The following is a 15,896-nucleotide window of genomic DNA, read 5'->3' as shown; positions in this document are numbered from 1 at the left end:
TTTAAGCAGAATTTAAGCATATCTAGTTTAATTCTAGCTAACTGTTTGAGTTTTAAAAGACCTTCCTTATTGTTTTCAGCTCCAGAATATTTTCTGTGTATTTTTCTTGGTTTGAAATTGGCTTTCTCATTAGCAATAAACTGGAAAACTGAGCAATTGGATTACATAGTATTTTCCTTCCTGAGCAAGGACAAATGCCTGCGATTTAATATGGGCTACGAGAAAAGTACAGCAAGCTTCAGGGACTTCCTGTACTTATATGTCAGGCTTGCTAAATTTATACAACCCTGCTTAAACCTGCCATGTGATAGTTCCAAGCATCTAATTTGAATTAGGAATCCTTGTTAGCAAACAGGGGAACTCAGCCAAATCCTCTTACAGTAACACGTTTCGTGAGATTTTCCCAGAAGAATTTGCTTTATTTTCATATAATGCTGTTGCAAATGAAACCCCAAAAGGGCACAGCTTCATTTTGCTGCGGCTGCAGACCCCCATATGTAGACTCTGTGCAGCCTGCTCCCTGCCTGCTGGCAGAACTCCATGAGTCCCACTATCTTTCAGGCCCTGTAGGTCAGGATTTTAGACTATTGGAGAATTTAGAAATAAGTTTCTAAATATATATATTGCCTCTGCTACATGCACAAAATATGTAGTTGTGCATGTGCAATTAATTTCAATGGGTGGCACAAAAGAGCTTAAAACTTCTTTATATGCTCAAACTAGAGGTGGGAAATAATTAGGTGAGCATGTAAGCATATAAGTGTGCAGGTATGTTTTCAGTGTAATCAAAAGCACATGTTGAGGTTATTTGAGAGATTTATACATTTGATGAATAATTAAAAAGCCTCTTAGAGCCCTACACGTGGATCAAAATCCCTTTGTGCTAGGCACAAACACAGAACAGAATGAGAGCTCTGTAATGATTTGCTTTTAACCTCCTAAAGACTAGAGAGATGGACCTAAACCACAAAGTTTGGTTTCAAACTTACCCAAATTTCAAGGATACTATGATCTGATTTTTTTGGAGGAATCATATAAGCTGAAGTCCTGAAAATAGCTCTGTGTGGTGCACACTTATTACATGCTCTGTTGTGAGTGGTGGAATCGCAGTTCCCCAGAAGCCCCTGCTTGGAGGCACTGTGTCTGAAGCAGGCTCTAGAATGCCAGGAGAATACATAGCAGCAGTTACTGCTGAGCCCTCTATACCAGTTGTTTTCAACCTGTGTTCATTTGCAGACCCCTAAAAAATTTCAAATGGAGGTGCCAGACCCCTTTGGAAATCCTAGACAGTTTGCGGACCCCAGGGGTCCACGGACCATAGGTTGAAAACCACTGCTCTGAACAGAGTGAAGCATATACTGTCCCTATGCCAGTTCCACTCCACAAAGTAATACACTAGTAGGGATAGGACTATGACTCTGCCTCTCACACACTCTCTTTGGGATTTTTAACACTAACAGCACAACCCCGATATTTGTGGAGGCCAAAGGGACTATCCATAGATTCCAAGGCCAGAATGGACCATTGTGATCACTTAGTCTGACCTCCTGTATAGCACAGGCCATAGAACTTTGCCAAAATAATTCCTAGAGCAGATCTTTTAGAAAAACTAATAACCTTGATTTTAAAATTCTCAGTGATGGAGAATCCACCATGACCTTTGGTAAATTGTTCTAATAGTTAACATCTGACCATTCATGCTTATGGAATGTGGTTAGGTCTCTCTTATTCTCCTATCTAATGTTCTCTTGAAAAGACAGCTGATTGGTGTCCTTGGTGATTATTGTTGCACAGCAAGGTTACCAGTCCTGTTACAACCAAGAAATCATTGTGGGGGCAGATTCTGCTCTCCGTTACATACCAGTGTAAATCTGAAGTAACTATTAAAATCCAGTGCAAGTTAGAGTAGCCCTTAAGATTGGGGAAGGTAGAAGAGTGGGTTAGTGCAGTGGCTCTCAACCTTTCCAGACTACTGCACCCCTTTCTGGAGTCTGATTTATCTTGTATACGCCAAGTTATACCTCACTTAAAAACTACTTGCTTACAAAATCAGACATAAAAATACAAAAGTGTCACAGCACACTAGTACTGAAAAATTGCTTACTTTCTCATTTATACCATATATTCATAAAATAAATAGATTGGAATATAAATATTGTACTTACATTTCAGTGTATAATATAGAGAGCAGAATAAACAAGTCGTATGAAATTTTCGTTTGCATTTTCGCTAGTGCTTTCTGTATAGTCTGTTGTAAAACGAGTTGTGTTGATGTACCACCTGGAAGACCTCTGCGTACCCCCAGGGGGACACATACCACTGGGTTAGTGTACTGAGCTCTGAACCAGATAAGGACAGAGTTCACTATCTCTAAGGGCGAGAGAGTTCAGTCTTTAGAACTTATAGGTGAATAAGTCTTTTTAGATGCATGTAGTTCCACACCAATGCAGGTCAATTTCATTTTGTTAATTGCAATAGCTATTTACTTGTAATCTGACCAGGTGACTACATTAGTGAAACAGAAGACACAACTAATTTAGATGGATTTTTTTTTACACTGACCATATTAAATACATTTTCTTTCCCCGAACCAAGCTTTGATTCCACCCACAGAGATACGGAAGCCTATAAAATCTTGTGTGTGGCCTCTGAAAATCCTGAATTTCTGTTAGTTAGAAATACTGGGTTTGGGCACTATTTATATGATTGTAGTGCTGTAAGTAGTAAGGGGAAGCCCTAGATTAGCAATTCTGTTGTTTGAGTGTGAAGTTAAGTTGAATTTCTTTCGCAGTGAAAATTATACAAAAGTGATGTCTTATAGAGGCTGTTTAATGATGTGCATGTGCTCTTGTTTCTCCTTTTGGCAGGGTGAAGAAGTTGAAGGAGACCCTGGTAGCTGTGCAGCAGCTGGATAAGAACATGAACAGCTTGAGATCCTGGCTCGCTCACATTGAGTCAGAGCTGTCCAAACCCATTGTCTACGAAACCTGTGATTCCGAGGAGATACAAAGGAAACTGAATGAGCAGCAGGTAAAATACAAAATGAGGTAGAAGAGTAAAAAACCTGACACAATCACCACACTGGCAGTTGCACTATGGTGTGGGGAGACCCAAGTAAAGTATACCCTTGGGCTGCCGATATCCAGCTCAGTGTTGAAAGAAGGCACTGATGCAGAGAAGATGCCCTTAGATTTCAAGGCAGATAGTGCTTATTGCATCACTCTAGTAGAGTCTTCTGCCGGCTTTGACATTGAATCTACAAGGAGCTGCTTGACCCTGCCAGACAGAGGTAAGGTACCATGATGTTATGTCTAGAATGTGGGTTACTTTTGTGGTTGAGGTTTTTTCTTTGTTTTTTAGTATATAATGAACTACCGTCCACTTCCAGAATTAAAATGAAACCATACTGTAGTGTTTGCTTTCAAGTTTTATAAGTGCTTGACATTGTCCATCTTTGGAAATGCCTTCTGGTTTTGTTTTGTTTTGCAGTTCATAAACATGTTTGAGTCTCTTTGCATGCTGAGTTGCATGCGCGATACAAAACTGATGTTTAACTTTAAGCGGATGTGCACTATGCAAAGTCTACACACAGTGCTGGAACGAAGCAGTTCATGCTGCAAATAGGAAAAGTGGGATGGGGCAGATACGTTTTTGTTTTTGTTTAATTTGTAGTAGTTTTTTACATTGTACTACGCTGTTAGTATGCTTCCTTTCCACTTCCATCACAACTTAGGAAAGAGTAACATCAGTTTTGCAAAGTAAAGAAATACACGTTTCTGTACATATTTTTGTTACTCTATGCCAGTTCTGTCTGACACACTGGGCAGAGATTCTGTTGCCTGTCACACAGCAGATTGCATTCTTGTCAGTTATTTCCTGGCAGATTGGTCGCTGGCTGATATCAGTGCAGTTTGTGATGAGCTTGTGAAAAGCAAAATAACACCTCTCCTTAACACACAATAAAGTAGAGACGTTTAATTTTTTGTGGGAAGAAAAGTACTGTAGCATTTTGCAGATAATTGATTTATAAAGCATGCAGAATGACAATGTGGTCTATTGAATGCAGTGCAAGTCCAAAAACTAAGAATCTCCTCAGTTTTAATCCTAGCTCCTCAACTGACATACTATGTGGCTATGGGAAAAAGCCTTTTAACCTCTGTGTACATTTCACTATCTATAACATGGGATGAATAATACATACAGGACAGATATGACGAGTAGCTAATACTGTGCAGTGCTTTGAAGATGTAACGTGCTGTACAGTGCTAAGTATTAATGTAAAAGCAGATGTTTAGAGACTTCTTGGCAGTGTACCTACATGGGCATCCCAAGGTTTGTTATGACTCCTTTACTACTGCATTCATTCTGGGTGCAGACATCAGTTGAACTCTTTATTCTCTGCAGTTCTCAGCTGTTGTTTCTGTGCAGTGCTAGACGGTGGCAGTGTTCATTTTGAAGTACCAGTGGTTTCATTGGAACTCCAAAGGGGACAAACACTGGAAGTGTATTTTACCTTGTAAGCATAGTACGTTTGGCAGCTCCCTGCGAATTAATTTTTTATAACACTAACAGCAAAGAAAACATGAACTTTTAACATAAAGAAGAAAGTATTTTTATTATAGCTGTTACTAGTAATATTCATTTGGTTTTTACAACACAGGTTACCTCAGCTACCTTTTCAGCCAGTTATGTCAGCACTAGTTTTTCTTTCTGTTTGATCTGTATATTTTTCCACATTTGTTTTCTCTTAGGGACATGTTATATCCCCAGCCCACACTGTCACAAACTATCACTCAACTACAGATCTCAAATTTAATTAAAAATGTAGCATTGCCTGCCAGAAACTAGGGCCTGATCCCAGTTCTGTGGCTCCCACACTCTGCTTCTACTGGCTCATCAGCCAAGTCTGAGTTGGAGGGGAACACACATAATAACTTTGCAGTTGCTCTTCTGGGGCAGTTAAAGCAGTATGACCTGAAGGAGAGTGAGTGTAACCTCACTGCAATCCGGCCAACCCTGGAAAACTAATCAAATTTCAAAGGCCATTTTTTTTCTCTTTTTTGTTAATTAGGCCACAACAAATGTGAAACATGGCAAGGTGTTACAGAATGTCCCTTCTGTTTCCTTGCAGGTAGTGTTACTCTCCATCTTTAACCAGCCATTTGAATCATGAGGTATAATCCAAATGTAGTCAGCAATTGGGCAGGAATTTTTCTTACAGATATCCAGGAATAATAAGAGATCATTTTCACAATCTGTCTCACAAGCACCAGTAACGTGCTGAAGACAAATATGTTGAAATGACATTTCAAGATGAAACGTCTTTTCCAGTGGAAAAAGGTCATGAAAACCAAGAAGTGGAGATTAATAATATAGGATCACACCTGAGCAATGCAATTCTTGAGGATGATGCAGATGGCATACATTGATGTCCTGTACCATGCATGTCCTTTGTAGTACTCCCAAGAGTTAAAACAGTCTTAGGAAATACACAAGCTACAATAGTGGGGATTGCTGGTGCTAAGGGCAGATCAGCAACTAAACTTTGTGAAAGTAAAAGCAGTAGAAGTAAAAGCAAATGTACAGTAAATCATTTATGGATGCAGACTGTAATTTAAAAACACTGAAGTGTTCATCTGTGAATTGATTTCTCCAAAAAAGCATTCACTAAATTCATGGCAACAACTGACTCATGTTTGAGTTCCATTTCAAAAAGGTGATTCAGAGGTTATGCTATGTGCAGACAAATAATACAGCTGAGGCAGTCACAAGGGAGGAGGCAAGATCTATGTTCATTTAACTAAACTTGTGCAAATGGTTGGTTCTTTATTCACTGGTCCCTATGTAATCTAGAATTCCAAGGCCACAAAATTTACTGCAAAATCCATACCATGGTGTGGAATTTGTACTAAAAAAAATATCTGTTTTCAGTTTGTTTGGTTGTTTTAATGGGCTTTTAGCCCCTAGCATTGCAGAGAAAACCTTGAAAATGTGGCTTACTGCAACCCATGCATCTTTCTTTTCTTGAGCCTGCAAGCATCCTGAAACAATGACTCTGAGAGGTGTGGTCTGAATAGGGTATGAAATCTGAAACCTAAAGATGACAATTAAAAAGTCAATATTGTTAACTATTTTACTGATGATCGTCACAGGAAAAACACCCAGTAAATGTGGCTATCCTAGCTGCAGGCTCTCTGGGAAATGTAATATTAAAATAAATAGTACAAGTGCTATTGAACTACTCTTTCGTTTATTTTCACTAAAAAGCTCCATTTTTAAAATAAAGCTGCCAAAGAATTTCCAGTTTGTTTTAACAGTGTTACAGAATGTTGGGACATTGCCAATCTTAATTTTAAAATTGCCAGTGATGGAGACTCCAACATGATCTTTGGTAAATTGTTCTAGTGGATACCCTGACTCTTAAAATTTACACCTTATTTCCAGTCTGAATTTGTCTAGCTTTAACTTCTAGCTATTGGATCATATTATACATTAGTCCACTAGATTGAAGAGCCCATTGTCAAATATTTGTGCCCCATGTAGACTGTAAACTGTGTTCAAGTCATCCCTTAACCTTCTTTTTGTTCGACTCAAGGAGCTCAATCTATTTAATTTATCACTATAAGGCATGTTTTCTAATCCTTTAATCATTCTTGTGACTCTTCTCTGACCCTTATCAACATCCTTTGTGAATTATGGACACCAGAACTGGACACAGTATTCCAGCAGCAGTCACACTGGTGCCACAGCCAGAGGTAAAATAACCTCTCTACTGCTACTGAGGATTCCCCAGTTTTTGCATCCAAAGATCACAGTACAATAGCCTTTTAGCCACTGCATTGCACTGAGAACTCTTGTTCAGCTGATTGTCCACCCCGACCCCCAAATCGTTTCCCAGGGTAGAGTCCCCCATTGTTTAAGTATGGCCTACATTCTTTGTTCCTAGATGTATACATTTACATTTAGCCATATTAAAAAGCACGTTGTTTGCTTGTGCCCAGTTCACCAAGCAATCTAGATTGCTCTGTATCAGTGACTTGTCCTCTTCATTATTTACTGTCCCTTTAATTTTTATGTCATATGCAAACTTTATCGATGCTGGTTTTATATTTTCTTCTAGGTCATTGATAAAAATGTTAGACAATGTAGGGTCAAGAACCGAGTCCTGTAGGATGCCAGTAGAAATACACTCACTTGATGGTGATTCCTCATTTACACCTATATTGTAAAAGCTATCATTTAGCCACTTTTAGTCCATTGAATCTGTAGAATGTTAATTTGATATAGTTCTAGTTTTTTTAATCAAAATGTCATGTGGTTCCAAATCAAGCACTATTACCTTTATCAACCAAACTTGTAACCTCATTTTAAAAAAAAATTCGTTTGACAGGATCTATCTTCCACAAAGCTATATTGATTCCTTACCCACGTTGTCCACATGTCTCTAGTGTCCTCTTCACTTTTCTTGTGGATTTTACTATAGATGTATAGAGTTGGAAAGCTAACCACATTCAGGATAAATTTTTTAATTCCTATTCCCCCCACCCCTTAATTTACTAGAATGAGATGGACATAGATTAGTTAGAAGAGTGTAATTGCTGACACTAGGAGGACTGCTTTTTCTTTCCATGTCTATGAAAACTTCTGCGGAAAGTCACTTTTCTCCCCTATTTTCCCCACCATCCCCAATTAAAAATAATATTATCATTGGACAGCTGAGAGGAAAACAACTACATTTCATATTAAAGATGTACTGATAGATAGATAGATATGTGCTACTGCTGCCCCACCTGCAGAACATGTCAAGAGACACCCTCTTGACTTATCGAAGAATAGCATTAGACGGGAACACAATATAGCAGAGTGAATGCCCACAGTGCAGTGGAACTTATTTATTTTTCTTGCCATTATTATTATTATTATTATCCTTCAGTATGACATCATAGGTATGGGTAGTTGTTGTTGTTTTTTAGGAAATAGCCTTCACAGCATAAAAGATACTTAAGCATGAAAAGGGAAAAGCTACGGTCTAAAACAGGGATGGGCAAACTTTTTGGCCTGAGGGCCGCATTGGGTTTTGGAAATTTTATGGCGGGCCAGTTAGGGGAGGCTGTGCCTCCCCAAACAGCCAGGCGTGGCCCAGCCCCTGCCCCGCTTCTCGCCCCCTGACGGCGCCCCCCCAAGACCCCTGCCCCATCCAACCACTCCTTCTCCCTGTCCCCTGACTGCCCCTGGAACCCCTGCCCCTGACTGCCCCCTGCCACCCCATCCAACTCCCCCTCCTTCCTGACTGCCCCCCTGGGACCCCTGTTCCCATTCAATACCCCCCCCGTTCCGCACTCTCTGACCAACCCCCCCGCTCCCTGCCCCCCGAATTCCCCTGCCCTCTATCCAACAACACGCCCCCCTCTCCCTGCCCCCTTACTTTGCTGCCTGGAGCACCGGTGGCTGACGGCGCTACAGCTGCACCGCCCGGGGCTGGAGCCAGCCAAGCACCGTGCAGCACAGAGCACCGGGTCAGGCCGGGCTCTGCAGCTGCGCTGCCCCAGGAGCTAACAGCCCCGCTGCCCAGAGCATTGGAGCCCATAGAGGCTCCAGTGCAGACACTTGTCAACCTCATCATGTCTGTTTGTATATTCTCTCCCAGCGAGACTCCTGCAGGCATTCAACGTGTGCTAACACATTAATCATCATATGTATTACAGTAGTGCCTAAGGACCAGCCAAAAACAGGGCCCCTCTGTGCTAGACACCCAACAAACACAGTACAGTAGATGGTCCCTGCCCTGCAGAGCTTACAGTCTAAACAGCCAAGACAGACGCAGACTGGTTAGAACACATAAGCAGAGGGAACAATGTGATGGTAACAAATGGCTTGTTAGTTTCAACAAGGGGCTGAGCTAAATGGAAGGAAAAGGAAAAGAGGGTGATGGGGATGTGGGACAGGTGTGGAGTGACGCTGAGGTGAAGAGACTGTACCAGAGGGGTAGGGTTGGAGCAAACACCAATCAGCACATGGCTGATAAAATCCAGTCAAAACTGTAGTAGGTTCTCTGAAGGTCCAAAGGTCCTTGTGTTGGCTGCTTCTGCTCCTATCAGCTGGAGTTTCTGACTGGCTCCTCTGCAGTTTTCTCCCAAGCCCATGTAGCGAGGGACAGGTGAGGCACATCTGGATCCTAGAGCCCCCAGTGTGTGTGTCAGAGTCTTTCACCCTCTGTTCAGTAATCCCTGCTTTGCCTGCTTCTGTCCCTGTTAGTTGCCACTTTTTTCTCTTTTGAACTTCTGTTTTATGTTCTTGGGGGGAGGGGGAGAAGAGAACTGGGAAAGTAAACAGTTCCATTGTAATATGGCAGTGGTGAGAAATGCTGATGAGACAAAAATTTCATTGGCTGTCATGAAGCTATGACGGTTTACACCAGCTGAGGATCTGTCCTCTATCTGCAGGTTTTCTCAAGTACTGGATAGCTCTGTACTATCATCTACTGCTACTAACTTACTTGTTTATTGGTAACATTGCAGCAACGCCCATGTAGGTTGGGCATTTTAATACTCATTCAGCCTGATTCTTGTGAGCTTGCCTGACTTCTTATTTTATATTATTTTTAATAGTGTATTAAATGGCATATTTTCAAAGAGCACATGGTTTGGCTTACATATTTAAGCTTTGATTTCTTGACTGCAGGAACTCCAAAGGGACATAGAGAAACACAGCACTGGAGTTGCATCTGTTCTCAACCTGTGTGAGGTACTTCTCCATGACTGTGATGCTTGTGCCACAGAAACAGAGTGTGACTCCATCCAGCAGGCCACCCGGAACCTGGACAGAAGATGGAGAAACATCTGTGCAATGTCAATGGAAAGGCGACTTAAGTAAGTACAAAATACTCCTAAAACCCAAGAGATTCTCCAGATGTTTCAATCTGGGGAAAAAACGTTGCTATTTCTCAGATATTCACTTACCTGAGAAAATATTCTCCATATTTAAAAGCAGACCTCGTCCCACAACTTGCCAGGAGATCTACACAAGCAGGATTCTGCACTTGTGTGGAACCAGATTGATGTCACTGGGGTTATGTACAGTCCCAAAAGTCTGTCCATTGAATTGCAGGATCAGGACTCAAATTACATTTCTGCTACATGTATAATTATAACAACATTGCTTTTTCATCAGCTGAAATGTTTTTTTCAGTGACTTATTTCATGTTTTAAAAATACATTGTTACAAAAACGTATTTGCAGTGGATATTCTTAAAACTAGATTTTTTTTACTGATGAATGCAAAAGAATGTCACCACATCCTTATGTTAATTCCAAGTAATTTATGACAGATATACTTAGTCATTTTAATGTTTGTTTTTAAAAATACCAATACACTACCTTCTCCTGGTTACGTTACCCTGGAAAATTTAACAATTCATGCTGCAACATTTCGGTTTCCTGTAGGAATGGTTTGATTCTACAGTTGAATGTTGTCTCTAGAACAGCAGTTCTCAAACTGTAGCAACCCAGGGACCCCCATTTTGATTTTAAATTTTTGTGGACCCCCAAGCTGGCTTCTGATTTTCCCCAGGGGTGCTCAACTCCCACTCAGCCCGAGACCCCGCCCCCACTCCACACCTTCCCCCAAGACCCCACCTTTGCCCCTCCTCTTCTCTGCCTCTTTCCTCCCCCAAGCATGCACTGTCCCTGCTCCTCCCCCTCCCTCCCAGTGCCTCCTGCATACTGCTGAACAGATGTTCCGCAGCATGCAGGAGGCACTGGGAGGGAGGAGGAGGAGGAGTTGATAAGTGGGGCCGACAGGGAGGTGGTGGAATCTCCTTCCTTAGACATTTTTAAGGTCAGGCTTGACAAAGCCCTGGCTGGGATGATTTAGTTGGGGATTGGTCCTGCTTTGAGCAGGGGGTTGGACTAGATGACCTCCTGAGGTCCCTTCCAACCCTGCTATTCTATGATTCTATTCTATGACAGCCCCAGACATGACTCTCGGACCCCTCTGGAGCCAGACATGACTTGTGGACCTTGTGGAATACCCTTGTGGACCCCAGTTTGAGAACCACTGCTCTAGAACATTTGACTAATTGGAGTTTTTATACAAAGGACTACATTTTGGCAAATGGCCAAATTTTTAGAACTCCTATTACAGCTCATAATGTTCTTTTTATACCAATTGTAAATGAGGATTTGCAGCACACACAAAAAAACATTGCTGTCTTATTCCAGCTTAAACTGGAATCAGCCAGCCATTTATGTTGTCCATTTATCAACCTTGCAATCAAGGCTTGGTTAAGAGCCAGTTATTTTTCAGTGCAGCCCTGATTCCCTATTGAAGCTTATGATCAGGCAGAACGATGCAGTCAAATGACCTCAAATCTAAACGTAACCTAATTTTCCATTTTGTCGCAGAATTGAAGAGACGTGGCGACTGTGGCAAAAGTTCTTAGATGACTATTCTCGCTTTGAAGACTGGCTGAAAATTTCAGAGAGGACAGCTGCCTTTCCTAGCTCCTCTGGTGTGCTGTATACGGTTGCCAAGGAAGAGCTAAAGAAATTTGAGGTAACTTATTATGTCTGAAATTTAATATCTCCAGATCCTATTACAGCAGCCAGCTGGTTCTCCTTTCAGTACATAAGCTGCTCAATACAGACACATGATACAGAAGAGCTGATGATTTTGCAGCTGTCCCCACTAGCATTTTTTTAAGAAAAAAAATTAGAGGCTATAGATATATGGATATATAGATATAGGAAAAGACATACTAGGTCATCCAGTCTCTCACCGTATCAATGCGGGATTGTTCCTTACAGTGCATTGTCCAGGGTTCTGTCCAATGTAATTTTCAAATGTCCCAAATCCTTCTACACTTTCTCTTTGAAGACTATATACACCCTAAATATTTTCTTTTCCTATAGTTCATCCCATTGCTCCTGGCTGTAATTTCTGGTATTGTACCACCTTAAATAACTCCTCTCCTTTTTCATATTTACACTCTTCAGATATTTGCAAAGTGTTACCACATTCCCATCTTAGATCCTGATCCTGCAAACACTTACACTCACAAGTAACTTTACGCGTGTGAGTATTTGCTTCGATATCACTCAGACAACACACAAGCTAAATGTTTAGCATGTGCATATGTGCAGAGGTGGGGCCTGAGCTGGGGCTTAGCCGTGTTGTAGTTATTTAACTCATTGGTGTTTGTGACTAGTAACATACTGGACAGAGTGTATGTGTGGTGTGCAAATAAATGGAACTCTCTGGGGGTTGTTCAGGTGAGTTAGTTTCAGTTTTCTTTCCTAATTGTGAACACAAGAAAATAAACTCTTTGGGCTTAGGCTTTGGAATGCTTCAGCCAGGCTCAGTTTTTATTATCTGTGTACAAACCTCTGGAAGCTATGGTCATTGTTGAAACACTGACAGACCTCTTAATTATAGTGAAGCCGAAGGCTACAGGATAATAATCATGTAAAGGTTGAGATTTATCTGGAAAAGCAATATTCTGTTTGCAGTCCTGCCCATTTGTTCCATCCTCCCTCCATTCAGTGACCAGAGTCTAAATCATGTTTAGTGAGTTACTGTAAATGAGAGACTACATGCATATCTCAGCTGTCTCCTGCGATCACAGCTGACCTGACTTTGCCCTAAGCCTGTTTGTCTATGCTCTCTCACTGTATTAGCCTTTATATACTGACCTTTACCTTCCAACACACACCACAGTACTCTCACACAGACATATGGAGCTTAGACTGCAAACAAGGACAATAGTTTTTAGTCTAGTACTCCTGTTTAAATTGATACATCTACATGTACATACAGCTACTATCATCTCAAAGTAGGGATGTAAGTCCAAAATTAGTGTTCATGTGGGGGCAGCCCTGATCAGAGGTAGAAAATTGAGTTCCTTCAGATTGTAACTGTACTTTTTTCCTAATTTTATTCTCCTATCCATCCCACCAATAAGATTAAAACCTTTAAGAACTTTAGCAAAGCACATTAGATGGCTTCAGTTATTTAGTATGTCATGAGCTCCATTGTACAAAATCACACGGTAGTCCAGTATTACACTGAGGCTGTAATGCAAAGAGGAACATAAGCAAATGAATTACTGCATAGCTGAAGTGAACATTGGAAAACATATATAATTGGTCTTTTGCTAAACAAGACTTGATAATAGGTGAGGTGGCATTGTAAATTTACACAGAGTTGTAGATTACAAGGTTAAATCTTCTGAGTTAGTAAATCAGTGGTCAGATTGATGCCTCTTCCATGAGAGAATGTGCTTCTGACTCCAATTACAGAACCGCGTGTTGGTTGCTTTCTTCTTTCATTGGCATTTAAACAAAGAGAGTAATTATAGTGACAAGGACCCTTCGGTGTATTTGGTTGTTTTAGACTAGCTCCTTGAGCTATCCCTGTGGGTTCATTGCACAAAAGTGCTTATTTTCATTTTTAATTAACATGCATTCTGGCAAGTGACAGGATTGAGGCAATATGCATCTACATAGCTGATGCTGATGATGATTTTGTATTCGGGTCCACTAGCATATTTGTTTTCCAGTGCTATCATTTCTCTCCCTCCTCCTGTCCTCATAGTCACTTTTTCTTTGAGTGCTTGTTCACGTCCATTCCACATTAGGTGTGTGCATGCCGTGTGCACGAGCGTCGGAAACTTTTTCCCTTAGCGGCTCCCGTCGGGCCAGCGGGGGGCCCCCTGAGTGGCGGCACTGCGTCGTGGATATATACTCCCTGCCGCCCGACCCCCTCCAGTTCCTTCTTACCATCCGTGGCGGCGTTGGAACAACCTCTCTCTCTCTCATATGAGAGCAGTCCCTTAGCCTTTCTCAGAGTTAGATAGCTGTTATCAGTTATCAGAGTAGCAGCCGTGTTAGTCTGTATCCACAAAAAGAAAAGGAGTACTTGTGGCACCTTAGAGACTAACAAATTTATTTGAGCATAAACTTTCGTGACCTACAGCTCACTTCATCGGATGCATCAGTTAGTTAGCATACCTTTGTTGTGGACGCTTAAGTGATTAGGTGCTTGAAGGCTTCCAGTACCCGCCCCGGGCCATGGGGCATGCCGCAGGCCCACGGGTTTAAGGCTTGTGCCACATGCCGCAAGCCTGTGCCAGTTTGTGACTCATGTCTAAGTTGCCTGGGGGAAGAGCATCAGACTGAGCGGTGTAAGATTTGCAAGGTGCTCAAGCCAAGAACAAAGAAAGAAAGAGACTTTCGTTTGAAGCAGTTGTTGATGGAGGCCGCATTGCAGCCACCGGGCCTGGAGTGCCCGACATCGGCTCCGGTTTCCTCAGTGCGTAGTGCCCCGCAGCCGTCAAGAGACCCAGCATGGGCTAAACATAGAAAGCTATCGGCCCCAGAGCACCAGACTTAGGTCCCAGCACTGCTTGTCCTCCCCGGTGCTGCCCATGGCATAGCCAAAAGGAAGGCGCGGACGTTCCCCCTTATAGGAGGCCGGCACTTTCCAAGGTCCTGAGCACCGATAAGAGCGGGAAGGCCGCTGTACCAGCATTGGCATCGGTGGCTTCGGCACCACGAGTCCCACTGAGCTCAGGCCTAAGTGAGCTCAGTGTGGACAATGAGCTCGAGGACATAATGGATCAGCTCTCCACATCTGGCACCTTTGAGGTGGAGAATGACCTCATTGAGCTGTCGGCGACGAGCCCCCTACTGTACAGGGAGAATCCTCTGGCACCCATGCCATGGGTGCCATCGAGGGATAGGCCAGCTACGGTGTGCCGTTCAAGGACACCGTCCCGGAGTTGGTCCCAGTCGAGCTCCATGACTGCAGACTCCCAGTTACCCATGGCTCAGAAGGAAGTCGCGGTACTGGGAGTGGGTCGGTGCAAGGAAGTAACGGAAGGGGCACGACGCTCTCCAGCACCACTTAGAGACCGGCACCAGGAGCAGTCGAGATGGCCCTCACCAGAGGAGTCCCACGGATGCTGGTCCCGGGAACCCCGGTCCCGTTCCCGTTCCCAGTCCTTGGGATATCAGTGCCGGTCCCGCTCCCATTCGGTTAGGAGCCGCTCGTCGATCTCACGCTGGCACAGATCGTCAGCACTGCCGTGATCTTCGCAGTCAGCGTCGCCGCAGTCCGGCACCGACTCCGGCCGTTAAAGTTACTTACACCGTGCTCTGGACAGCAGGGACCCTCAGACGGGTTGGCACCCCCAGTGGGGGCCTCTAGGTCATTGGCCCTTCTGGACTCCTTGGGCCTATCAACAGCGCCAAGGGGCCCCGTCCAGGGCGAGCTTCTCAGAGCAGCGGTGCTGGTCCCCACACTAACACCCGACGGCGCCGGAAGCTACAGTATCCAGGCCTCCAGCATCCCCCCAGGATAAACTGGAGAGACCAGTACTGAGTCCGGTGCCGCCCAAGGTCTCCCGCCCTGGCCCAAGCTGGAGGCCCCTCCCATGGGAGGAGGGGAGCAGGAGGACCAGCCAGAGGGGGTTGAGCAGCTGCTAACCTCCTTGTCATCCCCGGATAAGGCGGTGGCGAGTACACCAGTGTCCAGCCCTACGCCCATAGACCACAGAGCCCACCAGGAGCTACTACACAGGGTTGCCCAGAACTTGGGGTTGCATGGTGAGGAGATGGTTGAGCAGGAGGACCCCCTGGTGGACATTTTGAGCCCCGAAGGTCCATCTAGAATAGCGCTCCTGCTCATTAAGACCATCCAATTGAATTATACAACTATATGGCAGACCCCAGCCTCCAGCCAAAGGTGTGGAGTGCAAATACTTCGCCCTGTCAAAGGGCTACGAATTCTTGTTCTGCTACCCAAGTCCATGCTCCCTGGTGGTCTCGGCGGTGAACAAAAGGGAGCGCCATAGACAACAGGCCCTGGCCCTTAAGGCCAAGGAGGCAAAACGCCTGGAC

General features: G+C 43.4%; 1 protein-coding gene across 1 annotated transcript in view; it reads left to right on the top strand.

Moving 5' to 3' along the window:
* Nucleotides 1–15,896, top strand: part of SYNE1 (spectrin repeat containing nuclear envelope protein 1) — a 483,717-nt gene that overhangs the window by 433,139 nt on the left and 34,682 nt on the right. The window contains exons 129-131 of the mRNA XM_077812159.1: nucleotides 2,868–3,030; nucleotides 9,682–9,869; nucleotides 11,403–11,553. Coding sequence (XP_077668285.1) covers nucleotides 2,868–3,030; nucleotides 9,682–9,869; nucleotides 11,403–11,553 — 502 coding nt within the window. The remainder of the gene's footprint in view (nucleotides 1–2,867; nucleotides 3,031–9,681; nucleotides 9,870–11,402; nucleotides 11,554–15,896) is intronic.

Source organism: Eretmochelys imbricata, chromosome 3 (genome assembly GCF_965152235.1).
Source record: "Eretmochelys imbricata isolate rEreImb1 chromosome 3, rEreImb1.hap1, whole genome shotgun sequence".
Classification (NCBI taxonomy): Eukaryota; Metazoa; Chordata; order Testudines; family Cheloniidae; genus Eretmochelys; species Eretmochelys imbricata.
This window is presented reverse-complemented; position numbering and strand designations above follow the sequence as displayed.